The sequence below is a fragment of the Oncorhynchus mykiss genome, chromosome 17, assembly GCF_057628025.1.
Source record: "Oncorhynchus mykiss isolate SJ-2025 chromosome 17, ASM5762802v1, whole genome shotgun sequence".
NCBI classification, from domain to species: domain Eukaryota; kingdom Metazoa; phylum Chordata; class Actinopteri; order Salmoniformes; family Salmonidae; genus Oncorhynchus; species Oncorhynchus mykiss.
The window spans coordinates 53,892,800-53,920,720 of NC_143038.1; the positions used below are offsets into that span (position 1 = coordinate 53,892,800).

At 41.7% G+C, this 27,921-nt stretch overlaps 1 protein-coding gene across 2 annotated transcripts in view; it reads right to left on the minus strand.

Annotated features, from left to right (window-relative positions):
- Positions 1-5,325: 5,325 nt before the first annotated feature.
- Positions 5,326-27,921, minus strand: part of LOC110493244 (calcium-dependent secretion activator 1) — a 157,369-nt gene continuing 134,773 nt past the window's right edge. For both annotated transcript variants that reach the window (XM_036950557.2, XM_036950552.2), the window contains 2 exons: positions 8,326-8,430; positions 5,326-7,554 (listed from right to left, as the gene is read on the minus strand). In XM_036950557.2, coding sequence (XP_036806452.2) covers positions 7,381-7,554; positions 8,326-8,430 — 279 coding nt within the window. In that variant the 3' untranslated portion in view covers positions 5,326-7,380. The remainder of the gene's footprint in view (positions 7,555-8,325; positions 8,431-27,921) is intronic.

The following is a 27,921-nucleotide window of genomic DNA, read 5'->3' on the forward strand; positions in this document are numbered from 1 at the left end:
GGCTGGTGAGTAACCTCCGATGTGCACTATTTAGCGGTTGTGACCGTCTCCAGTTGTGACAAACAGAGGGGTTTCTGTTTTCTTCATCTGAATTTGGCTCTAGCTTTCGAACGGTTCTAGCGATTATAAAGCTGAGGGCTGGATTCAATCTGTTTCTTTGAAGTTCAGCATTTGAGTGTTGAAACTTGAAGGCAATGACCATCTCCAATCTGTCTTACCTACTACTTACTTAAACTGCACACTGTGTACTAATCGTAGGCTCATCGTACTGAGAATGCATCATCTGATGTGCAATTGTGTTGATTCCAGCCATTTGTTAATTTGGGTACAGCACTTCCCCTCAGTTGATTATCAGCTGTTGTCAGTGTCCTAATCCCAAATGGACCCCTAGACCAGTTGTGTAAAGTACTTAAGTAAAAATAATTTAAAGTACTACATAAGTCGTTTTTTGGGGGTATCTGTACTTTACTATTAATATTTTTGAGTACTTTTTAAAATAATGTACTTCTTACTCCATGCATTTTCTTTGACACCCAAAAGTACACTTTTGAATGCTTAGCAGGACAGGAAAATAGTCCAATTCACGCACTTATCAACCAAACATCCCTGGTCGTCCCTACAGCCTCTGATCTGGTGGACACACTAAACACACGTTTCTTTTGTGTTGGCTTTCCGGAAATTTTTAAAACAAGAAATGGTGCCAACTGGTTTGCTTAATATAAGGAATTTGAAATTATTTCTATTTTTTATTTGACTTTTGATACTTAAGTATATTTTATCAATTACATTTACTTTTGATACTTAAGTATATTTTAAACCAAATACTTTTAGACTTTTTTACTGGGGAACTTTTACTTTTACTTTAATAATTTCTATTAAGGTTACTTTACTTTAACTCAAGTATGACAGTTGGGTACTTTTTCCACCACTGCCTAGACCCTACGCCCTATGCACTTGTGGAGATCTGTTAATAATTAATATGGTAAATATCTCCATCTTGTCCTTTGATTAGGTGAGTTTTTGCCATATTACTTATACCAATCAAACTCTCTCAGATCTCCACAAGTGCATAGGGTGTGGGGTTTAGTGGTCCATTTTGTATTGGGCCAGACACACCTGGGCCTCGAAATACGATTATTTTTCTCAATAGTGTGCAGCGAATTCTACTAGTTGAAAAGTCATCCTAGCATTTAAAGCATGCTATATTTTTTGAAATTTCACATACTACAGTACATTCAGAATGTATTCACACCCCTTGACTTTTTCCACATTTTGTTGTGTTACAGCCTGAATTTAAAATGGATTAAATTTAGATTTTGTGTCTCTGGCCTAAACACAATACCCCATAACGTCAAAGTGGAATTATGTTTTTAGACTTTTTTGCAAATTAATAAAAAAAATGAAAAGCTTAACTGTCTTGAGTCAATAAGTATTCAAACCCTTTGTTATGGCAAGCCTAAATAAGTTCAGGAGTAAAAATGTGCTTAACAAGTCGTATTATAAGTTGCATGGACATACTCTGTGTAAAATAATAGTGTTTAACATAATTTTTTAATGACTACCTCATCTCTGTACCCCACACATACAATTATCTGTAAGGTCCTTCAGTCGAGCCATGAATTTTAAACACTGGTTCAAACACAAAGACCAGGTAGGTTTTCCAATGCCTCGCAAAGAATCGCACCTGTTGTTAGATGGGAAAAAATAAAAGCAGACATTGAATATCCCTTTGAGCATGATAAAGTTATTAATTACACTTTGGATGGTGTTTTAATACATCCAGTCCATACAAAGATACAGGCATCCTTCCTAACTCAGTTGCTGGAGAGGAAGGAAACTGCTCAGGGATTTCACCATGAGGCCAATGGTGACTTTAAAACAGTTACAGAGTTTAGTGGTTGTGATAGGAGAAAATTGAGGATGGATAATCAACATTGTAGTTACTCCACAATAATAAAGGCAATTTTAGAGTGAAAAGAAGGAAGCTTTGTACAGAATAAAAATATTACCAAATATGCATCCTGTTTGTAATAAAACTGCAAAAAATGTGGCAAAGAAATTAACTTGATGTCCCGAATACAAAGCATAATGTTTGGGGCAAACCCAACCCAACACATCACTGAGTACCACTATTCATATTTTCAAGCATGGTGGAGGCTGCATCATGTTATGGACATGCTTGTCATCAGCAAGGACTAGGGAGTAATTTTTAGGAGAAAAATAAACAGAATAGAGCTAAGCATAGGCAAAATCCTAGGGGGAATCCTGTTTCAGTGTGCTTTCCATCAGACACTGGGACACAAATTTACCTTTCAGTAGGACAACAACCTAAAACACAAGGCCAAATATACAATGGAGTTGCTTACCAAGCAAAAGCTGTTATCAAGGCAAAGGGTAGTTACTTTGAAGAATCTAAAATCTATTTAGATTTGTTTCACACTTTTTTAGTTACTACATGATTCCATATGTATTATTTCATAGTTTTGATGTCCCCCGACCCACACCTGTCTCAGTCTCCAACATCTATGCTGCAATAGTCTATGTGCCGAGGGGCTGGGGTCAGTCTGTTATATCTGGTGTAATTCTCCTGTCTTATCTGGTGTCCTGTGTGAATTTAAGTATGCTCACTCTAATTCTCTCTCCCTCCCATCCCGGAGGACCTAGGTTCATGCCTCATGACTCCTGGCCTGATGACTCCTGGCTGTCCCCAGTCAACCTGGTTGTGCTACTGCTCCAGTTTCAACTGTTCTGCCTGTGGCTAGGGAACCCTGACCTGTTCACTAGACGTGCTACCTTGTCCTGGACCTGCTGTTTTTGACTCTCTCTCTCTCTACCACACTTGATGTCTCGACTTCTGAATGCTCGGCTATAAAAAGGCAACTGACATTTACTCCTGAGGTACGGACCTGTTGCACCATCTACAACCACTGATTATTATTTGATTTATTTATTTTACATTTGATTGATTGAATGATGAGCGTGCTAGGACGGACGTAGTACATCTAACTATTTGTTCAGACAGAATTCAGAACATGGGCCGTTATGACAGTGTTCTCCCTGTACACCAAATCAGAACCGTAGGATAAAAGGGGCATAAAAAGACAATGAAAGATAATATTACATTTCTCTAAAACAGGCTATCGGCAACATGTGCACCATCATGTCAGAACAGTAGGCTAAGTTATGAGGGTGAAAGGGACCAAATGATTAGGGTGAGGCACATGAGCTACTAACAGCTTACTAGACAACATACACTTAGTATTACTTTCTTAGCTACAATATACATATCTCCCTGGCAAATTACATCATTTATGCAGCAGCATACAATACATTTTTGAACTCACCTTGTTGTGCAGTGCTTACTTGAACAGGAAGGTTCACAAGGTGGTCCTTGTGGGCAAATTTTGTCATCAAACTTTGTCATCAAAGTCTGGCATTCACTGGATTTACAGTGCTTTCAAGACAACTGAAAAACAAGGTTGAATCATGACGTCAGTGATCTTCAGCTCAGAGCTCTAGAAAGAGGCCCGAGTTCCCGACTTGGAATTCCGAGTTGGATGACCGTTCAAAACTTATTTTCGCAGTTGGAGCTGTCTTAATAAAGTCTGAGATTTCCCAGTTCTGAGTTTCCAGATGTTTTGAATGCTGCAGAAGTCATGCTGGATTGACAGCATGGCCAATGTATTCAACCTTTTCTGGCCCATGGTGTTGAATGTTTATCCTTTTAAGCTTGGAAAAGAAACCCTTAAACCCAGACTTGGACCACAATTTGTGTTCAATGAGCAATGATACATTTTATCTAATATTTCTCTTCATATGACAAGGATTTTCCAGTAGATTTTTGACATGATTCATGAAGATGCCTGCTTGTCTAGCTAAGATTTTAAAAGTATGATGTTTACATAATCAGTCCAATCAAACCTACGGTAGATATAACGTGATTTGACATCATTTTATCTGTGGCCAATAACCTTGAATCTTCTTGGATAGGCACTTCTAATGTAACTCTATGTCAGCACCCGAGCTCAGCACCCAAGATTTTGTGGTGACGTTGTGTCCCCATGAGTGACAGAACACTGAGCCAATCGTAGCACAACTAGAGAACATTACCAACCCCTACAGTACGTTCCGTATTTTACGCTGGCTGCCCCACAACTACAGAAAGCACTGAGCTAGGCTGAAACACCTACATTTTGGAGCTGCCTTTCTCACGAAAGCAAAAAAGAGACAATGTTTGTATGCGGCTTTACTAACTCAATGATTGTTTGTTTTACATTGTTTGCAATCTGAAATGGGACACGTATTAATGCCAAAAGAACAAAACAACATGACCTGAATGACAGGTTGCCACTGGTCTGCTCAATCGGAAATAACCTTTTACATTTTGATTGTGCAAAAGACTCCAAGGAACACGTACATGTCTTCTTTCCCCCCCTACGATGGTCACAAGTTGCGCAGGACACATTAGAAGGGACTGTGACAAGACTGCAATTGAAAACAATGCATCTCTTTTTTTCTACACACACAATTATTACCTGATGATTTTCACAGATAATACACCTTTCCCATATTCAGACATTTGACATATTTTGTACAACTCATTTCTACTCTCAATTCCCTGCAATGACAAAATATGTTTTCACCCTTCATCCAGACCATAGGCTTGTTCTCGAGTAAGACTCATGATTTGCTTGTTTTTTGTTTTGAATCACCTTATTCCCACAACACTAGGTCTAAATCTTGTTTTCGTCAATTTTCTAAGAGGATTTGTTGTTCGCCCTTCTTCTCTGAAATAATTAAAAATATCTATCTTCTTTTAATTTGTGGCTTTATTAAATTTAATCCCCTTGACTTTACTGATATCTGTCATCTTGGCCCTGATTACTTTTTTTTTTTTTGCAGAATAATTTTAATCTGGTGGAGATCTGGCAAAGTCCATATCATCTTTGGCCATTCTTCCAATCTTCTTCTGGGCTGTAATATAAACTCTGAAGATGAGTGATGCTTTAATCCAACACACTAATCTCAGACTCTTTTCTTAGGACATTACCGTGACAGGAAGGGGGGTAGACAAGGGGTTACAAGGGCAGGGTTTTTAAATATGTTTTTTAATATGTATTGTGCATTCAGGTTCAGGGAATCCGTTAACCTCATCAGTTTGAATATGTTTTTCTTCACATAACTCTTTACATGAACCCTTTACATTAATTTGTATGGGCAGATTAGTTACATTTCCTATAAGTAATGTTACTATTGAAGTGTCACTTCAATTTCCAGGACTTCACAAGATAACAACAATAACAACAAAGACACATAAAAAAGCAGTATGTTTGTACAGATAGTTGTATTTTTATTTTGTTGGCCCCAGTTCTGTAGCCTGGGTGCCAGTCTGTTTCTGCTCTCTTGTCAACTGCTTAGGAAATTGGTTTGACAATGACAATGGAGAAGGCAAAAAGCACACACAGATCTGGGACCAGGCTACTAGTTTCGTAGCCTCCCATAAGGCAGAAGCACAATGACTCCAGCAGTAACTTTACACAGAGAACAAACACACTTTTTGTGAGGATACCTGGGACATACAGTAACTGCACACGGGACAATGTACAGTGTGTGTATATAGAAAACAATATCAGCGGCAGAGAAAAGACTGGCATACATCATCTCTCACAATCCAGATATAAAAGTGTGGGAACATCTCCTGGAATGGCTGAAGTATAGGGGACACAGAAGAAAGTCTCTTTTCCCTTCATGATTTCATATTTTTGTGCTGACTGCTATTATACAGTGAGCTTCAAAAATATTGGGACCGTGACAAATGTGTTGTTGTTTTGGCTCTGCACTCCAGCACTTTGGATGTGCAATAATACAATGACTTGTAAATAAGAATACAATATGTTTCTCAACACTTCTACATTAATGTGGATGCTACCATGATTACGGCTAATCCTGAATGAATCGTGAATAATGATGAATGGGAAAGTTAAACACAAATATCATACCCCCCCAAAAAAAATGCTAACCTCCCCTGTTATTCTAATGGTGAGAGGATAGCATGTCTTGGGGGTATTATGTGTGTCTAATTTTCTCACTCATCATTATTCACGATTCATTCAGGATTATCCCATAATCATGGTAACATCCACATGAATGTAGAAGTGTTTAGAAACATATTCTATTCTTATTTACAAAAAAATACCTTATTTACCATTCAATTCTATTGGGAATGATCTGAAATACAACAAAACCAACAACAAATGCATCCAACAAATTTGTAGTCACAAGCTTGATGTGGTCATTGTGTGCTATGAATATGGGACCAATTATTTTTTACTACTTTAAATGGGGGGACTATGTACAAAAAGTACTGTAATTTCTAAACGGTTCACACGATATGGAGGAAAATAAAAGCTGACAGTCTGCACTTTAACCTCACTGTCATTGAATAATTAAAATCCAAAGTGCTGGAGTACAGAGCCAAAACAACAAAACATTTGTCACTGTCCCAATACTTTTGGAGCTCACTGTTACTAATATATATATATATATATATATATATATATATATATATATATATATATATATATATATATATATATATATATATATATATATATATATATATATATAAAAATTGAAACATAAAATGATCAATAAATACATCCACAAGCTATAACAACGAAACAATGAAAATATTGCATTTTAAAAAACGACATTGTTTAAAAAGGGGGCTAAATGTTTTACCAGTGAGGGAACATTTTTGTAGTAGTACTGAATTCAGTCGACAAAAGTCAATTCTACATTGATGTTGTTAAGAGGATGGATAGCTACGTTTTATTATGTATTGCAACCTAGATACAAATAGGTTGTCTGTCTGACTGTGGTTTGGTTCCCTTTAGGCAGTAGACATTCGCTCTGAGAGGAATAAGAACAATAGGAGGTCCTACTCTCCTCCTCACAATGATGTACCATTACTGTTTTCACAGTACGTTAACAAAGCGCCTCAACAGGTTTGCATTCAACATGGACACACCAAGCATTACCCCCAATCATTGTACTCAACACCACATACACATGGTTCTCCATATTGCTTAGGAAAATTAAGGAGTGGATTTAGGAGAATGAGCCAGAAATATCCGCTAACTTTTTTCATAAAACACCTACAATTTAGTTAAACAATTAAATATATTTCATAATTATAATATACTATATACTATACTAATATCATTATAATTTCTATATTCAGTTATTAATTTGTATTTTTGTTCCTTTGTGGGTATTTCTATCTGACAGAGAAAAATAACACAGTTGGTAGGTACAGTACATGCATTGATTCACAGGTTAAGACGGATGCGAATGGCCCCTTCATCCCGTGATGTTGATCTAGACATCATCATCGTCTTCATCACTGTCCTTCATGGATATGCCCGCCATCCCTCCTTCCCTCACCGACGCCGTGGCCTCCTCCAGGGTCAGTCTGTTCCGCACCGTGTCATACATCTTACTGTTCAGCGTGGAGTCCAGGACGCCCTGCAGCCGGAAGTCACGGTACTTTTTCTGGAAGAACAAACCCCCAAGAGAATAAAAACACTGGTCGGGGTTGGGACTAGCACACAGAGGAAGCATTCTCAGTCAGTTGCTAAGGCAAGAGAGGACATTAAGCCAGGAATGCACTGCAATGTTTGGGTACATCTCGATTGTCTAGGGTGGCCTCCTTTCCTCATCTCCTTTCCTCCATCTGAATCATTAAAGAATTAGACAGGTGACAGCAGACAGGTGTTATAATGCGTTCACCTAACCTGTGTTTTCATATCAGTAAAAATGCAGCGGACACAATGAGAAGAGGACACTTAATAGTTCACAATATTTTAGACCTTCAGCAAGTTACCCATGAGTAGCATTTTCCCAAAAGACACGTGTACTAAATCATCAAAACACAAGGCACTAAAAACTATATGTTGCATGTCAGGCCAGATCCCATGCATGCATGTACTGATCAGCCCTTACCAGTCACTACTGCATGTATAGGGAGAAAGTCTCTCAGAGAACAGAAACAAATGTGTGACGTGATGGTATGCTGGTAGGACTTAGTAGTTACTGCTCACACTGAAATATTAATACAGGTTAGAGAACCAATTGCTGTCACTACTAGGCTTTATATCAACCCAAGAGAAGGTAGCTCACAACTCATTCAATAAGGGTCACAGATTAAGACGAGAAATGTTGGAATTCTACACTACTTGATTGTGATATCTATCGATCTATATATATTACTTTGAACTAATGACCAATTGGTTTGCGAGACCCTGGTTGCTGAGCTTGTCTTACCTTGGCTACTCTGATTAGGATCTTGAGCTGGTAGACATGGAGCTGCAGGTCCATCCGGTCAGTTAGCCACGTACCCAGGAGGTTCATGGTGCTGGTGTACCATTGCTGCAACACAAAAACACAGCATTCTCCAGCAAAACACACACACACACACACAGACAACCAGAATACAGAAAAAGAGCAGAACCAGCATTTCATCGGAATTTACACGCTCACTCCTTCAGGCCCTCTGTCTTTCTCCTCTCGTCTCTATCCCCCTCTCATTCTCTCTCCATCTCAACAACTCCCTCTCCGTCTCTTTCACTCACTCATTCCCCTCTGACTGACTCCCTCTCGCTGTCTCCCTCTCTCAGCTGAGGGGAGAGTAAACTGGAAGAACTTCTTCTATAACCGGAGCAGCAGCTAGTCGGAGAAGCTAGCCGAGAGGCTCCAGATGTTTATCTGTGGGCTGAGTCCTGTTTGAAGTCTAATTGATTGGTAATGATCAGAGCAGGCTGATGCTAATCAGAGTGGACCAGTGCTCAACAGTCAGAGAGAAGCAAGGAGGAGGGGGACATATCTGGGGTGACTGAGTTTGTGTTGCTGAAATTCACTCTGTCAACGAAAGGCCTTCTGCACTGTCCTTTTTACACATGTACAAAAAAGACTCAATAAATATGATAATTTTTTTTCAGTCCACACGGAAAATGTTCTATCAGGGAGCTCAATAGAAAGTAGGTATCAGTAGCTACTTAACATTTCAAGTGAACATACCCCAGTAGTGACAACAGTATACACATCTTCAGTTCCTGCTCCACGAGGTGACGATGTAGCTACTCCTTGGAGTTGTGCTAGGGTAAGTAAGAGTACAACATAAAGGCCTGAATCACTGTGGTGACCTGCTGCGTGTGTATCACTGTAGCAGCTTCCTCTCTGCCGCTCTGTGCCTGTGAAGGTATCGCCATGGCAGCAGGGCTGTGATCTCGGCCCAAGCACGACCCCCCATCTAGAGGCCAGGCCTGGAGTGACTGCTCTCTCTCTCTCTCTCTCTCTCTCTCTATCTCTCTCATATTTCCCTCTGCCGGTCTTCCATCTCTCCCTGTCAGCCTTAGCCTCCACATGCTCTCCTCTCTTTATCTTTGCTCAACTCTCTCACTCACTTTCATAACCTCTGAATAGGGTTATTTCATCACTCCCCCCACCCATTATTACTTGAACCAATTATTACACTCTTCTGTCACATTCTCCTTCCCAGTCTCAGTCCTGATAATAACCTTCAGTCATCTTCTAGAGAACACTGGTCATTTATGATAAAATATGACATTTCATACCAAACAGAAGCTTCTAAGAGGTTTCTCTTAAGTTGGCCACATTCCACAGTGAAGCAGCAATGAGGAGCAGTGGGATATATACATGTGGGTGTGTGTGCTCAAGCGAAACTTGGAGACAGACGGACTCTGATGCCAGGCTTGTGAAATGAACAGTGATGGCACTCTTGCTTTGTTCAACTATGAACAGACTAACAAACCCTAACCAATTTCTCAGAGCAGATGAACACACCCAGGAACTCACTCTTTTTAGGCTCGATTGGGATCAGCAGGAGGCTAGCAATAGTTGACAGCCAAAACACATGTAATATGGCTCTGAATAAATAATGTCAAAACCCAACAGGGACTAAATCTGTGACATTCTAACGAGTTCTGATATTAGGGATTGGATAATGGAGGTTTTGGGGGGTTGTGTGTCTTTGTGTGTGTTCGTGTGCGTACGGGTAGGAGTTCCACTGCTTCATCACACACATACATACATGAACATCTGCAGGACCCATCCCCCTTGGAGTGACGAGCTGGGAGTCAGTGAGACCTCCTGCCCCCTGCAACACTAACCTCCTCCCCATGCCCCTTCACCACCACCACCACCACACACAACACCCTGCCTTGAACCTGGTGTTCACACTCATATCTGACATGTTACAGGAAGCCATAACGCCTGGCAGGGGGGCAACCAACAGAATTCAGTGCAAATCTGCACACACATACACCCGTCCCACAAATACACACATACACCCGTCCCACAAATACACACACATGAATACATTCACATACGTGCGCATACACACATGCATATACAAACACCCCCCCTTTTCTTTCACACACCTCATGAGTCCTCACCCCTCCTTTGCGAGGCTGGGACAGAGCACTGGTAAGGGGTCGGCTTAGGCCTTTGTGCTGGGCCCCCAAAAATCACAAAAAAGCAGGAATGCTGGAGGAGAGGCAGGGCCCTCCATGGGGGGTACAGGGGGATTACAAGCAACCTGCGACTCTGCCTCTTTCTGCCCTTGCTGGTGGTAATGTGTGTGTGTGTGTGTGTGTGTGTGTGTGTGTGTGCGTGTGTTATTGTGTGTAGGTCTGTGTGTGTGCATGTGATTGTGTATGTGTCAGTGCTACATACCAGATTGGATCTGGTCTGAACAGGCTGGGACCTTGCAGTAGGAGAGAGTGTACTGTATTTGTGTGTATGTCAGTGCTCCACAGATTGGGCCTGGTTGGTGCGAGGCTGGGGAGTGTAGTAGGTGTCCTGCTGGAACCCAGCTGTGTCTGCAATTAGCGGGAGGCATGGAATGATGATTGTTGCTGCGACAATGCTAATGCAAAGCGACAGGCATAGTTCTAAAGGAGAGGGGAGGTCGCTGTGTTTCAGAGAGACATAATGCACCACTACTTTTTCCTTCTTCCTCACACACACACACACACACACACACACACACACACACACACACACACACACACACACACACACACACACACACACACACACACACACACACACACACACACACACACACACACACACACACACACCACACAGTACGCCTCCACACTCCAAGCCCCTTAAAATGAAAACCAAACATTCTTAAAAAATCCATTAAAGAGTGGTAGGGCCGATCGAAGGCACAACCTTTCTCCAGCACTCTTGGCCAGGATGTCTAGTGCAGGGCTTTGTTAGTGGTTAAAAAGAGCTGTCCACACTGGTCTAGCTGGCAGCTCGGGCCGCTAAATTAGGCCCCCCAGTGGGCAGCTGAGGGGAGGACCCGAGGGTTGAGAAGTCTTTAAATCTGACTACAAGACATTATGCACTTACGACAAAGGGGCAGAGTAATCCTACCTGCTTGCTTTTCACCACTGCTGCCTGCCTGTTATTGTCTGCTTTATAGCTCATGAGAGGAGGCCCATTGATGACAGAACTCAATTACCATAGTAACCCACACCGGTGACCCCCAGGTCCCCCCCCCCCCCCCCCCCCCGTCTCCCCCCCATTAGGGCTAAGCTGACCCCAGGGGTAGTCAGTCCTTTCACAGGAAGCTGACGGCCCTAACCATGTCCCTCCACGCTGGGAGAGCACCGCCACTGCTGTAGCCCTCAGATCCTGCCAGCGCCCTGCGCTCTGCTCTAACCGCTCTCCTTTCTACTCCTCTAAACATCGGGGAGCGCAGTGCTCTGAATGGCAGAATTGAAATAAAGTTTCAGGCTCAGCAAGCTTATGGGCTTCAAACTGTTCTGATTGTGCCGCCTATACAAAGGAGAGCCCAGCCAACAATTCATACGCTTCAGCGCAACCTTAAGTGGAACAAAAATCCTCTGTGTGCCCAACCACTACTAGATCGCTATGATAATCAGTCTTTCTTTAAAATAAATTTGAAATAAATCAGGTTAACAATAAGTGTTCTTTGCATATCTAACACAAGGCTAACATCAATGTTTATATCAAATGAAAGCAAGCGAGAGGGTCTCAATCGTTTCTGAACTGTTTTCTGTTGAAATCCGAGTCTCTCACAAAAGCACCAGTCACATTACACTAGTGAGTGTCAGTTGAACTGATTACAGTGTCCAAATAAGAGAGTAATTTACAAAAACATGGTTAAAAAAAGAGAGAAAGAGCTTGTTGTGAGGAACGAAACGGTTGGAATTATGGACTACGCAGCGTCATTGAGTAAACACACAATAAAGGACAGAAAAGCTCAGTGGAGAAAAAAACAGAGCCACGGTCTGAGCAAAGTGAGCCATTCTCCTCACAAAAGGCCGCTTAGAGGCGGATTGAGGGGCTCAGAATGACGGGTAAAACACTTGTGGGCTTCAGACTCTATAGGGGGAGCGAAATGGAATAAGCCAGCAAGCACTTGAGGATCCCGCCGAGCACCTGAATGGGAAGGAGGGACGGGGGGGCGGAGAGGGGGTGCAGAAGGTGAATGGCCTGCCTTTCGGGACCAATTTGTCTCTTTTCACCCTTTTCCCCTGCCTCTCCGCTGACAGATGTACAAAGAGGGACCCGCACTGAGCCTCTCATCCACACGCACCCGCAAGCAGCTGTCACTTTTGTCAGACAAGTTAATCAAACAAATGCCACCATACCTCCCTTTAGATAAAGAGGGAGAAAGAGAGGGAAACAGAGAAAGAAAGACACAGAGAGAGAAAGAGAGAGAAAATGGTGTGTGTATGTAATGTATGTGTGATCAACCAACCCGATCACCCCCCTTCACCAAACAGTGGGACTTGTCCCACTCAACATAAAAGACAGCTTCATTTAATTCCATTTCCCTCATCTTATGTTATTCATCCATTCCTGCCCTCATCTGGTTTTGACCACTGACATGGACCTCTGGGGTAAGTCAGAAGGGATTTATGCCAGAGTCTGAGATCACAGTGAGGGTAGATGGATGGAAACAAAATGCTCCCTCAGTAATTATAAAGAGTCTAAGCTGCTTACAGGCTTCATTAAAAGGAAGCGAAACCTTTTGACATATTTTCAACAGTCACAGTGAATCAATATACTACCTGTTTGTTATCCTTAGTCTTTTATTCTTCTATCCTACTATTGTTCAGATTCATCATCCATTCTAGAGACCCTTTTCACTGTTGGTTTATATCAACATAATGAGATCATGGGTTTACATGGAAAAAACACATCATTGTGGTCCTCTGTGGCTGAGTTGGTAGAGCACTGCATTTGCAATGACAAGATTGCAGGTTCAATTCTCGCTGGGACCACCAATATTAAAACGTATGCAGGCACTACTGTAAGTTGCTTTGAATAAAAGCGCTTGCTAAATAGCAGATATTATTACATAGATGTTTTTTTAATATCCTAAGAATAGCCTGCGTTATGTTAACATGTCCTCATCCCCCTAAGCCATAAACACATTTCTTCAACCATATTTGTGACAACGTAGATTTTCCAAGAGTAAATTACGCTTTTGTTCTAATAGTAAACATGTTCGCTTCTCTTTTTGTTGATGTAATTTGATATGAAGTTAATCCAACTGATAAAGATCAACAGCACTAAACAAAACATTACAATAAATAAAATATAGCACGTCATGAATATAGTATAGTATTCAATAAGGCCAACACAGTATTTCATTTGTAAAAGTGAAAAAACAAATTCTCCAAAATGAAACACTGGATGGAGAACAACAACAGCAGATAAATCATGGGTAGCTATTTATAATAACTCCACCTAATAAAGTATTTATAATGGATTAGTAAATAGTTTATTCATCATTTATAATTCATTACTCCATTCATAAGATGTTTACTATAATGCTTTTTTGGCTGAGAGTTACCTTTTTCGTGGTCAACCCAGAACTATTAAACTATTTCACTTTTGAGTTCTTGTTAGTAATGGGAGTTCCACTCAAAAGTGAAATAGTTGAATAGTTCTGGGTTGACTGAGATTAGACTACTCTGGAGGAGAACTGCAATCCACACTTTGTTTTTGGTAGAAAGGTCACTGCCATGAAACGCTTATGTTAGCATTTTCAGACTAAAAACTTTATTTTATTACAACAATGTGACTGCTTTGGAATAAAATGTTCAATATATTTTCTTACGCATCCAATGTATTGTGAGTTTATTGTTTAACCATTGATGTGTTTTAAGGGCCATTTTGAGACCTTAAATAGCATCAGGTACTGCTGGAATGTCTACCAATGGCATGTCAATCTTCTGTGAGAAATTATACTAGTCATTCAAAACATTTATAAAGTATTTATAAAGTATACAGTGTATTCGGAAAGTATTCAGACCCCTTGACTTTTTCCACATTTTGTTACGTTACAACCTTATTCAACCCTTTTCTCAATCTACACATTACCCAATAATGACAAAGCAAAACAGGTTCAGATAAAAACGGAAATATCACATTTACATAAGTATTCAGACCCTTTACTCAGTACTTTGTTAAAGCACCTTTGGTAGTGATCACAGCCTTGAGTCTTCTTGGGTATTATAAGGTAAGACCCAATTGCAGACTGTGTGAAGTAACATTGTTTATTGTAACAATGGGGCAAGCAGACAACAGGTCAAGGCAGGCAGTGGTCGATAATCCAGAGTAGAGGCAAAGGTACAGGACGGCAGACAAGCTCAGGGTCAAATCAGGCAGAGGTTGGTAAATCCAGAGGTGGAGCAAGGTACAGAATGGCAGGCAGGCTCAGGGTCATGGACAGGCAGAGTGGTCAGGTGGGCGGGTACAGGGTCAGGACAGGCAAGGGTCAAAAACCAGAAGGACAAGAAAAAGAGAGACTAGGGAAAAACAGGAGCTGAGACAAAATGCGGGTAGGCTTGAACAAACAAGATGAGCTGGCACAGACAGACAGACAGAAAAAACAGGTATACATACCCAGAGGATAAGTGGGGAAGATGGGCGACACCTGGAGGGGGTGGAGACAAGCACAAGGACATGTGAAACAGATCAGGGCGTGACAGGTATGACACTACAAGCTTTGCACACCTGTATTTGTGGAGTTTCTCCCATTCCTCTCTGCAGATCCTCTCAAGCTCTGTCAGGTTGGATGAGGAGCATTGCTGCACAGCTATTTTCAGGTCTCTCCAGAGATGATTGATCAGGTTCAAGTCCGGGCTCTGACTGGGACACTCAAGAACATTCAGAATTGTCCCAAAGCCACTCCTGCGTTGTCTTGGCTGTGTGCTTAGGGTCATTGTCCTGTTGGAAGGTGAACCTTCACCCAATCTGAGGTCCTGAGCACTCTGGAGCAGGTTTTCATCAAGGATCTCTCTGTACTTTGCTCAGTTCATATTTCCGTTGATCCTGACCAGTCTCCCAGTCTCTGCCGCTGAAGAACATCCCCACAGCATGATTCTGCCACCGCCATACTTCACTGTAGGGATGGTGCCAGGTTTCCTCCAGATGTGACACATGGCATTCAGGCCAAAGAGTTCAATGTTGGTTTCATCAGACCAGAGAATCTTGTTTCTCATGGTATGAGTGTCCTTTAGGTGGCTTTTGGCAAACTCCAAGCAGACTGTCATGTGCCTTTTACTGAGGAGTGGCTTCCGTCTGGCCACTGTACCATAAAGGATTGATTGGTGGAGTGCTGCAGAGATGGTTGTCCTTCTGGAAGGTTCTCCCATCTCCTCATTGGGTTCTTCGTCACCTACCTGACAAAGGCCCTTATCCCCCAATTGCTCAGTTTGGCCGGGGCCAGCTCTAGAAAATGTCTTGTTGGTTCCAAACTTCTTCCATTGAAGAACGATGGAGGGCACTCTGTTCTTGAGGACCTTTAATGCTGGAGAAATGTTGTGGTACCCCTCCCTAGATCTTTGCCTCAACACAATCGTATCTCGGAGCTCTAATTCCTTCAACCTCAAGGCTTAGTTTTTGCTCTGACATGCACTGTCAACTGTGGGACCTTATATCAAATCAAATAACATTTTATTGGTCACATACACATGGTTAGCAGATGTTAATGCGAGGGTAGCGAAATGCTTGTGCTTCTAGTTCCAACAGTGCAGTAATATCTAACAAGTAATATCTACCAATTTCCAATAACTACCTACTACACACAAATCTAACAAGTAATCTAACAATTTCCCACCAACTACCTTATACACACAAATCTAAAGGGGTGAATGAAGATATATACATATAAATATATGGATGAGCGATGGCCGAACGGCACAGGCAAGGTGCAATAGATTATATAAAATACAGTATATACATGTGATATGAGTAAAGTAAGATATGTAAACATTATTAAAGTGGCATTATTTAAAGTGGCATTGTTTAAAGTGACTAGTGATACATTTATTTAAAGTGTCCAGTGATTGGGTCTCAGTGTAGGCAGCAGCCTCTCTGAGTTAGTGATGGCTATTTAACAGTCTGATGGCCTTGAGCCAGAAGTGTTTTTTTCAATCTCTCAGTCCCAGCTTTGATGCACCTGTACTGACCTCTACTTCTGGATGATGGTGGTGTGAACAGGCAGTGGCGCGGGTGGTTGTTGCCCTTGATGATCTTTTTGGCCTTCCTGTGACAACGGGTGTTGTAGGTGTCATGGAGGGCAGGTAGTTTTCCCCCGGGGATGCGTTGTGCAGACCGCACCAACCTCTGGAGGGCCTTGCGGTTGAGGGTGGTGCAGTTGCCGTACCAGGCTGTGATACAGCCCGACAGGATGCTCTCGATTGTGCATCTGTAAAAATTAGTCAGGGATTTGGACAGATTTCTTCAGCCTCCTGAGGTTGAAGAGACGCTGTTGCGCCTTCTTCACCACACTGTGTGTGTAGGTGGACCATTTCAGTTTGTCTGTGATATGTACACCCAGGAACTTAAGACTTTCCACCTTCTCCACTGCTGTCCCCTCGATGTGGATAGTGGGGTGCTCCCTCTGCTGTTTCCTGAAGCCCACGATCATCTCCTTTGTTTTTTGTTGACGTTGAGTGAGAGTCTGTTTTCCTGACACCACACTCAGAGTGCCCTCACCTCTTCCCTGTAGACTGTCTCGTCATTGTTGGTTATCAAGTCCACTACTGTTATGTCATCTGCAAACTTGATGATTGAGTTGGAGGCGTGCGTGGGTGAACAGGGAGTACAGGAGAGGGCTGAGCACACACCTTTGTGGGGCCCCAGTGTTGAGGGTCAGCGAAGTAGAGATGTTGTTTCCTACCTTCACCACCTGGGGGCGGCCCGTCAGAAAGTCCAGGACCCAGTTGCACAGGGAGGGGTTGAGACCCAGGGCCTCCAGCTTGATGATGAGCTTGGAGGGTAGTATGGTGCTGAATGCTGAGCTGTAGTCAATGAACAGCATTCTTACATAGGTATTATTTTTATCCAGATGGGATAGGGCAGTGTGCAGTGTGATGGCGATTGCGTCATCTGTGGACCTGTTGGGGCGGTATGCAAACTGAAGTGGGTCTAGGGTGGCCAGTAAGGTGGCGGTGATATGATCCTTGACTAGCCTCTCAAAGCACTTCATGATGACAGAAATGAGTGCTATGGGGCGGTAGTCATTTAATTCAGTTGTCTTTGCCTTCTTGGGTACAGGAACAATGGGCGCCATCTTGAAGCATGTGTGGACAACAAACTTGGATAGAGAGCGATTAAATATGTCTGTAAAAACACCAGCCAGCTGGTCTGCGCATGCTCTGAGGACCCAGCTAGGGATGCCTTCTGGGCCAGCAGCCTTGCGATGGTTAACACGTTTAAATGTTTTACTCACGTCAGCCACTGAGAAGGAGAGGGGGGCCCGCAGACTTTGTTAGCGAGCCGAAACAGTGGCACTGTATTATCCTCGAAGCGGTTAAAGGTAGTTTGTGTGGAAGCATGACGTCGGTATCCGTGACGTGGCTGTTTTTGTAGTCTGTGATTTCCTGTAGACCCTGCCACATACGTCTCCACCTTGTCCCTGTACCGGCATTTCACTTGTTTGATTGCCTTGGGGTGGGAATAACTACACTGTTTATATTCAGCCATATCTCCAGACCTCTTTCCATGGTTAAATGTGGTGGATCGCTCTTTCAGTTTTATGCGAATACCGCCATCCATCCATCCACGGTTTCTGGTTAGGGTAGGTTTTAAATGGTCACAGTGGCTACGACGTCTCCAATGCATTAATTTATAAACGCACTATAAGCATATAAGCATATAAGTCAATATTGTCCTCTGAGGCTGATTGGAACATATTCCTGTCCGCGTGATCAAAACAATCTTGGAGTGTGGTTTCCGATTCGTTAGACCAGTGTTGAATGGTTCTCGTCACTGCTACATCCTGTTTGAGTTTCTGCCTATAAGCCGGGACGAGCAAGATGGCATCGTGGTCGGATTTGCCGAAGGGAGGGCGGGAGAGGGCTTTGTATGCACCACGGAAGTTAGACAAGCAGTGGTCAAGAGTATTAGCCCTACGTGTCGTGCAATCAATATGCTGATACAATTTAGGTAGCATTGTTCTCAAATTTGCTTTGTTAAAATCTTCAGCTACAATAAATGCAGCCTCCGGATATATAGTTTCCAATTTACATAGAGTTCAGTGAAGTTCCTTTAGAGCCGTCTTGGTGTTCGCTTGAGGGGGGTTGTACACAGCTGTGACTATAACTGACAATAATTATCTTGGTAGGTAGAATGGCTGACATTTCATTGTAAGGAATTCTAGGTCAGATGAACAGAAGGACTTGAGTTCCTGTATGTTGTTATGATTGCACCAAGAGTTGTTAATCATAAAGCATACACCCCTGCCCTTCCTCTTCCCAGTGAGGTGTTTATCTCTGTCGGCATGATGCATGGAGAACCGATTCCAACCATATATCTCGAGAAAGCCATGTTTCCGTGAAACAGAGAATGTTACAATCTCTGATGTCTCTCTGGAAGGCAACCCTTGTCTCGAATTCCGTCTACCTTGTTGTCAAGAGACTGGACATTGTAGTAGTATACTCAGGAGCGGTAAGCAATGTGCCCATTTACAAAGCCTGACCAGAAGACCGCTCCGTCTGCCCCTTCTCCATCGCTGTTGTTTTCGGTCAGCTGCTGGGATTAAATCCATTGTGCTGGGTGGTGGCCCGAAAAGAGGATCTGCTTCGGGAAAGTCGTATTCCTGGTCATAATGTTGGTAAATTGACGTTGCTCTTATATTCAATAGTTCTTCCCAGCTGTATGTAATAAGACTTAAGATTTCCTGGGGTAACAATGTAAGAAATAAAATACTGCATAGTTTCCTAAGAACGCGAAGTGAGGCGACCAGCAAGGCGACCATCTCTGTCGGCACCATTAAACAGGTGTGTGCTTTTCCAAATCATGTCGAATCAATTGAATTTACCACAGGCGGACTCCAATAAAGTTGAAGAAACATCTCAACGATGATCAATAGAAAAAGGATGCATCTGAGCTCAATTTCGAGTCTCATAGCAAAGTGTCTGAATACTTATGTACATAAGGTATCTGTTTTTATTTTTAATACATTTGCAAACATTGCTAAAAACCTGTTTTTGCTTTGTCATTATGGGGTATTGTGTGTAGATTGATGAGGAACAAACATTTATTTAATTGATTTTAGAATAAGGCTGTAACGTAACAAAATGTGTAAAACGTCAGGGGTCTGAATACTTTCCGAATACACGTAAATAGCCAACACTTTAAATGGGGCCAGGCAAAAAGACTTAACTAATGATTAGTAATTGGTTTATAAGGAACTATATGAAACATCTTATGAATGATCTTATGAATAGTATTAAATACTTTAAAAGGTGTTAATAACTGTACAAATGTAAAAGTAATGATAAAACAATTATGAATCGACTATTTACTAATCCATTATAAATACTTTATTACGTGGAGTTATTATAAAGTGCTACCAAGTGTACTTTCTTTTCACACTTAATGTCTAAATATACAAACAGGCATGTCTGTCCCGAGAAATGACATTTTACAACTTTACATTAATAGTATTGTAAAAATAAATACATAAATATGACATTGTATAGCTAACGTTGAAATTAAGTAATCTCTTCAACATAGAAACAACTCAGAGTTCTCACCCTAGGTCTCATTAAAACCTTCCTTCCTTCCTTCTTTCCCTCCATTCAGCTGTCCTTTATCTGGCCCTGGCTCTCCTCTCTGTCTGCCTGACCCACCCTGCTACAGTTAACTTTGCATGCTGCACAAGAAGCTCAAGTTGATTAAACTGTTCACTTGGCTCTGCTCTGCGCTTGGCCAGAGCCTGCAAAGTGGTCAAGTGTTCGGGACAGTGAAGTGGTATTGCATCAGGTCTGTCACAATTATCCTTATCATCATCATCATCATCATCATCACAAGCACAAACCAGCAGCAACATAAACAGTAAGAAGCAGCAGCACAATCCTAAATCCCAATCCCAATCTAACCCCTCCCGCCCTCCCCTCCGCTGCCCCCTGCCAGCCATAAACTAGTTTGCTGCGTGGCGATTAAAGCGTTTTAACTTAGTCATAACGTGCAATCTCGCAGATCTGATAACTACCAAGGTCAGCGGAAATACTTCAAATCAATCAATGAGCTGGGCCCTAATCCCCAGGAGGCAGATTAAGTGTATAATTGACCCGTGTAATCTGTGTAGCTGTGGTTGGCCGGGGAACAGCTAGAACTAGCGCCCACCACAGGCAGCTCTCTCTCTGTTCCCTGGTGCTGGAGGCTGGAGGCCCACACCAGGCAGCTAGTGTATCAGTGAAGCGCTGGATTTGGCCCCAGCTAAAGAGATGTATTTTTTAATCAATGATATCTGCATTAAGTCGATGAGCCCTTACGTTAAGCACAGCTGTTTTAATCTTCATCTCTTCAGCTGTTCTTTCAAGATCTACCAGAAAGAGTAGTAGAAGGAGGAAAACAAACTCGCTCTCATCCCGCTCCATCCCTCCCCCTCTCCCTTCCCCTCCCCATTTCCCTGCCCCTGAATTTAACAAATTTAGCCATCTGACTGCGAGTTTCATCTCTTTATCGCTGCATACAATTTGGTGCTGCTTAGGCAGCTTGGAAAAATCTGTCCTCTGTAAAACCTACAGCACATCACAAAAGCCATCTGTACTTTGGGAACAGTTCAGCAAGATTAATCATTACTGTTGAATAATACCCGCATCACTCCCCCCCCCCCCCCCCCCCCCCCCCACACACACACACACACACAAGCCTCAATTTTCACAAACAAAATTGTATTATTAAAGCAATCACAGAAAGATTGGATTGGGGTATGTAAAAATGGCATGAATCAAATAGTATTTTTCTCACTGAATGCAATAACAATTCAAAAAAACAAGTTGTTTCACCCTCTTGGCATTTGCACAATGAGCTATAGAGCTGTGCCTAGACAGCAATCTTAACTGACAGAGAAGTGGTCAAATCCTCAAATAATAACAACATAAGCATTATTCACTTTATAATATGTCTCCTATCCTAATTAATTTCTTGGGCGTTGTTGTTTTCTTAACACACTAATGTATACCCATATGGTCAGTCTGATGTCAAATGCCACCCTGGGCTAAAGGCAGTGCTGCTGACACATATTTAAATAAAGTGAACCATATCCATGTAATCTCCTTAGGCTGCATTTACACAGGCAGTCCAATTCTGATCTTTTTACTAGTAAATGGTCTTTTGACCAATCAGATCAGCCCTGAAAGATATCTGATGTGAAAAGATTTGATGTGATTGGTCAAAAGACCAATTAGTGGAAAAAATATCCAAACTGGGCTGCCTGTCTAAACACAACCTTATTATGGTGGACATGACATCTAATGATGTCTTGGAGAAATCCATGTCTCCACTCTAATTAACCCTGAGGCGACATAAGGTATGCCTTCCGATCAACTGGCCTCCACACACACACACACACACACACACACACACACACACACACACACACACACACACACACACACACACACACACACACACACACCTAAACCCTTGACTAAATGTCATCAAGACCCAAGGGATTAGGGTAGGGGGAACAATTGAAAACATAATTTTTAACGTTTTATGGAGTTACTCCTCAGCCATTGCTCAGGTCTAAGGCTGAGGGTGGGTATTATAATGGATCCTTAGGAAGGGCCCTAGTCATACACCTCACACTAAAATCTGACCCTAACCGGGTACTCAACTCAACTGATATTTGAGAAGGTGCGGTCACACAAATTTCCTAGATGGCAAAGGTCCGAATGGGTATTGGCATTTATTGGCATAAGAACAAACCCCCACCTTGCAATCTACGCAACCCCAAACTGTTCAAACTGTTCACACCCATCTTGTTGGTGGAGAGTTTTGTTGTTGTTTTGTTTTTAAGGTAATTCCTGCAATTCTACACATTTTGCCATGAAGCTGAGGGAGAACACCAGTTCCCTGGGCACATAACTACAAAATGTTGTTAGCCTAACTTACCTATCTAGCTAAAATGGGCTAGTAGTTAATCAACTGGCCATTTCTGACAGGTTATAAATAGCTCTCTAAGGTCTGTCAGTGAATGACATAAGAGGAAAACTGCCCATGTACTACAACATTTGAAATTGCACCTTGTGCATTCTACAATTACAACTCTCAACAGCATTGAGTTAAAAGCCAGAATGAGTCCCCCCCCCAAAAAAATATTGTTTTAAATTTATTTTAAATGTATTTTTAAGTCGGGACCCATGGTCCGTATTGACCCCGTTCTGGGTCTGGATAATCTGCCGTTCCCCCTGTTGAGTATGGCTGCTCTATAGGGCTGAGACATGCCCACCACGCATCTGATTGGTCTGTTGGCTGCTTCTAAAGGAGATGTTCTAATGGGTACCAATCCGACTAACAAAACGTGGGGAGACAAATCATTACTGGTCAAAGGAAGATCAAAAGAGAAGAGAGAATTTAGAATTTGGTTTTGGTCTGCACGTGTGAAATGTACATCATGGATATTCATTTGAAGGCATTGTGGGATTTCAAAAGTAATCCCCTTATGATCAGCAGTACACAGAGTAATAATAATGTTCAGGCCAAAAGGTCCTTTTATAAGGTCAACATCCTCATCTATTAAATTGTTTCTATTATGATCAAATATAATTCAAATCTTGTCTCCTGATAATCTTCACAGCCATCTATTATGGGATGCCATCAACACACATCAAATGAAACTCAATTTCATATGAAAATGGATATCCTGGATGGGCAGGGGGGAAAAAATAGTTGATTTCTTGAAGGCAAAAAACTATTCCAGTAAAAACGTAGCCAACATAAAGGCCATTTGATTACACTTAACTTTACAGTTGGCTGTTCACATGTTTTGTTTTTTTGTCTGATAAATAACATTGTAAAATGGTAATAACTTCATGATTACCTTAACATTTTTAATAATTCATCAAAACAAGAACCACTACATAATGGGCAGGGGGGCAAGTGGGTCGCGGGATGGAAAATACATTTTCGGGATATAACAATTATTTCAGAGTAAACTTAAATGACAAAAAACAAATAGAAAGTACGGTATGTAGAAAAGATAATGGATAATAAGATAATTTTGTTATAATGTTTACGCATAAGAACACATTAGCTTAAAAAAGGCTAAATGTTATCTCAGCTTCATGGCAAAATGTTTAAAATTGCACCATTTTCTTTCAGCTCCATGGCAGGATGTGTGGCATTACACAAGATTAGCTTTGAAACTGCATCATTTCTCTCAGCTGACAAGATTATATTGTTGACTTATTCTTTGGTCTGTATGTTTTTTTTTTACCGCTTAACCTTTATGGTGGGTCGCGACTCAAAAGACACCTGAATTAGTGGGTCACAAAGCAAAACAGACACCTGAATTAGTGGGTCACAAAGCAAAACAGACACCTGAATTAGAGGGTCACAAAGCAAAACAGACACCTGAATTAGTGGGTCACAAAGCAAAACAGACACCTGAATTAGTGGGTCACAAAGCAAAACAGACACCTGAATTAGTGGGTCACAAAGCAAAACAGACACCTGAATTAGTGGGTCACAAAGCAAAACAGACACCTGAATTAGTGGGTCACAAAGCAAAACAGAACCCTGAATTAGTGGGTCACAAAGCAAAACAGACACCTGAATTAGTGGGTCACAAAGCAAAACAGACACCTGAATTAGTGGGTCACAAAGCAAAACAGACACCTGAATTAGTGGGTCACAAAGCAAAACAGACACCTGAATTAGTGGGTCAGAAAGCAAAACAGACACCTGAATTAGTGGGTCACAAAGCAAAACAGACACCTGAATTAGTGGGTCAGAAAGCAAAACAGAACCCTGAATTAGTGGGTCACAAAGCAAAACAGACACCTGAATTAGTGGGTCACAAAGCAAAACAGTTTGGAACCCCTGACATAGCATTTGGCATCAGTCAGAAGTAAGCACCAGAAAGTACTCATGTTACCCTATGAAATATTTAAAAGAAATAGCATCTGAAGCAAGACTAACGTAAAGCAGTACGTTTCTGTCTGACAGGATCCAAATGTAGTTTACAGACAACAGCACATGCTACTGTGTAATTTGTAATATAATAAATGATTATCCCTGGAATTTAAAGAACAAAACAAATAAACAATCAACTCAAGTCTAAGTATGATCCCCATGTGCTTTGGATCCTTCTATACAGTGTGATCGGGGGTGTTGGTGAAGGTAGAATGTTTTTGCCTAAGAAGCAGTAACTTTTAAGTGATCTGATCCTAGACTAACTAGTTTGAGGGAGCCTCACCGTTTGACCCTCATTTTGACAGCTTAAGAATGTGGAGATGTTGCCAAACCTGACTGTAATACTCACAATATTAAACTAGTCCAAGTGCTATGTAGAGTAATTCAAACAATAGTCTCGGTTTTGGCAGCATCCCTGCATTTGTGTGCTGTCAAAATGTGTCCTTCAGTGTTGTTTGCGTGCCAAGGAGGTTGTTGAGGGAGGGGTTCTTCAATCCTGGAGAGAGCTGAGTGCATGATTGTATTTTAAAATGTTTACATTTTATTTAAACTTTATTTAACTAGACAAGTCAGTTGAGAACAAATTCTCATTTACAATGACTGCCTACCCCGGCCAAACACTAACCCAGGCGACGCTGGGACAATTGTGCGTCGCTCTATGGGACTCACAATCACGGCCGGTATGTGATACAGTCTGGAATCGAACCAGGGTATATAGTGACGCCTCTAGCACTGAGATGCAGTGCCTTAGACCGCTGACCAACTTGGGAGCATGTATGTACTGTATGTACAGTGCATTTGGAAAGTATTCATACACCTTGACTTTTTCCAAATTTTGTTACATTACAGCCTTATTATAAAATATATACAATAGTTTATCCCCCTTACCAATCTACACAAAATAATTCATAATGACAAAGTAAAAACAGGTTTTTATACATTTTAACAAATGTATAAAAAATGTAAAACTGAAATATGACATTTACATAAGTATTCAGAACTTTTACTCAGGACTTGGTTGAAGCATATTTGGCAACGATCACAGCTTCAAGTCTTCTTGGGTATGACACTACAAGCTTGGCACACCTGTATTTGGGGAGTTTCTACCATTCCTCTCTGCAGATCCTCTCAAGCTCTGTCAGGTTGGATGGGGAACATTGCTGCACAGATATTTTCAGGTCTCTCCAGAGATGTTCGATCGGATTCAAGTCCGGGCTCTGAGTGGGCCACTCAAGTACATTCAGAGACTTGTTCCGAAGCCACTCCTGCATTGTCTGGTGCTTAGGGTCTTGCCTTTTGGAAGGTGAATCTTCTCCCCAGTTTGAGGTCCTGAGCACTCTGGAGCAGGATCATTAAGGATCTCTCTGTGCTTTGCTCTGTTCATCTGTGCCTCAATCCTGACTAGTCTCCCAGTCCCTGCCGCTGAAAAACATCCACACAGCATGATGCTGCCACCACCATGCTTCACTGTAGGAATGGTGCCAGGTTTCCTCCAGATGTGACGCATTCAGGCCAAAGAGTTCAATCTTGATTTCATCAGACCAGAGAATCTTGTTTCTCATGGTCTAAGAGTTTTTGGGTGGCTTTTGGCAAACTCCAAGTGGGCTGCCTTGTGCCTTTTACTGAGGAGTGGCTTCCGTTTGGTCACTCTACCATAAGACCTGATTGGTGGAGTGCTGCAGAGATGGTTGTCCTTCTGGAAGATTTTCCCATCTCCACAGAGGAACTCTAGAGCTCTGTCAGAGTGACTATCGGGTTCTTGGTTACCTCCCTGACCAAGGCCTTTCCCCCCCAATTGCTCAGTTTGGCCGGGAGCCCAGCTCTAAGAAGAGTCTTGGTGGTTCCAAACTTCTTCCATTTAAGAATTATGGAGGCCACTGTGTTCACGGGGACCTTCAATGCTGCAGACATTTTTTGGTACCCTTCCCCAGATCTGTACCTCGACACCATCCTGTTTCGGAGCTCTACGGACAATTCCTTTCGACCTCATGGCTTGGTTTTTGCTCTGACATGCACTGTGAACTGTGGGACCTTATATAGACAGGTGTGTGCCTTTACAAACCATGTCCAACCAATTGAATTTACCACAGGTGGACTCCAATCAAGTTGTAGAAACAACTCAAGGATGATCAATGGAAACAGGATGCACCTGAGCTCAATTTTGATTCTCATAGCAAAGGGTTTGAATACTTATGTAAATAAGGTATGTGTTTTTTACTTTTAATACAGTTATAAACATGTCTAAAAACCTGTTTTTGCTTTGTCATTATGGGGTATTGTGTGTAGATTGCTGAGGGGGGAAAAACCTATTTAATCCATTTTAGAATAAGGCTGTAACATAACATGTAAAAAGTCAAGGGGTCTGAAAACTTTCTGAATGAACTGTATGTATGTATGGTATGTATGTATGGTATGTATGTTATGTTTGTTATGTATGTTATGTTATGTATGTATGTATGGTATGTATGTATGTAATGTATGTATGTTATGTATGTTATGTATGTATGTATGTTTGTATGTATGTATGTATGTATGTATGTATGTATGTATGTATGTATGTATGTATGTATGTATGGGGTGAATTTACAGGGAGATGGGCCATGTTAGTAGATGTACACAGGAAGATTATTTGACTCTGAATCATGCCACTGGGCATAATGTGTTGAAACAAATTTGACATGAGAGATAAGTTTCATTTCAAAATATATAGCTAAGCGAGAATAGGGAAACAGAAACAGAAGAATATGTGTTTGGAAAGGTTTAGAAAGTAAAGATGAAAGAAATGTTGAAAGGAATTGGTGGTTCAAGTGAGAAAAATAAAGAGTTGGAAGGAAAATACACAGAAAAACCAAGGGCCCTTTTATGCTCTTTTTTTTTAATCACTGAGCCTAAACACACAGAAACAGCAGCAGAGAAGTATCACGCCTTGGTCATGTTGAGCAGAGAGACAAGAAAAGGACAACAGCAATGGAGTCCTGCAGTGCAGCAGGACACCTTCATACGCCACAGTACTGCCAGAGGGAGAACAGATAGAGAGTGACATACAGAGAGAGAGAGAGAGATTGAGGCCTCTGCTATAATCAGAGAAGAAATGCTCTTCTGAGAGAAGAGGATGCAAGGCAAACAGCAGGTCAAAGCAGCAAGAGAAACAAACATGGAGAAGAGACACGTTCACTCAGAGAAGACTGATAAGAGAGAAGCAAGGTCATGCCAGAAGGCCTTCAGGGAAGCAACACACGCACACATGCACACATAGGTGCAATCTGAGGTCCTCCCTTGAAAAGAGCACTGGACAAATTGGTCAACATGCATCACAAAGGACTATTTAGATAAGAAATAGTTTGGAACATCATCTAGGTTAAGACAGTGTTCTCTTTTCTCATTTCTCCCTCAACTTAATTCACTCTCCAA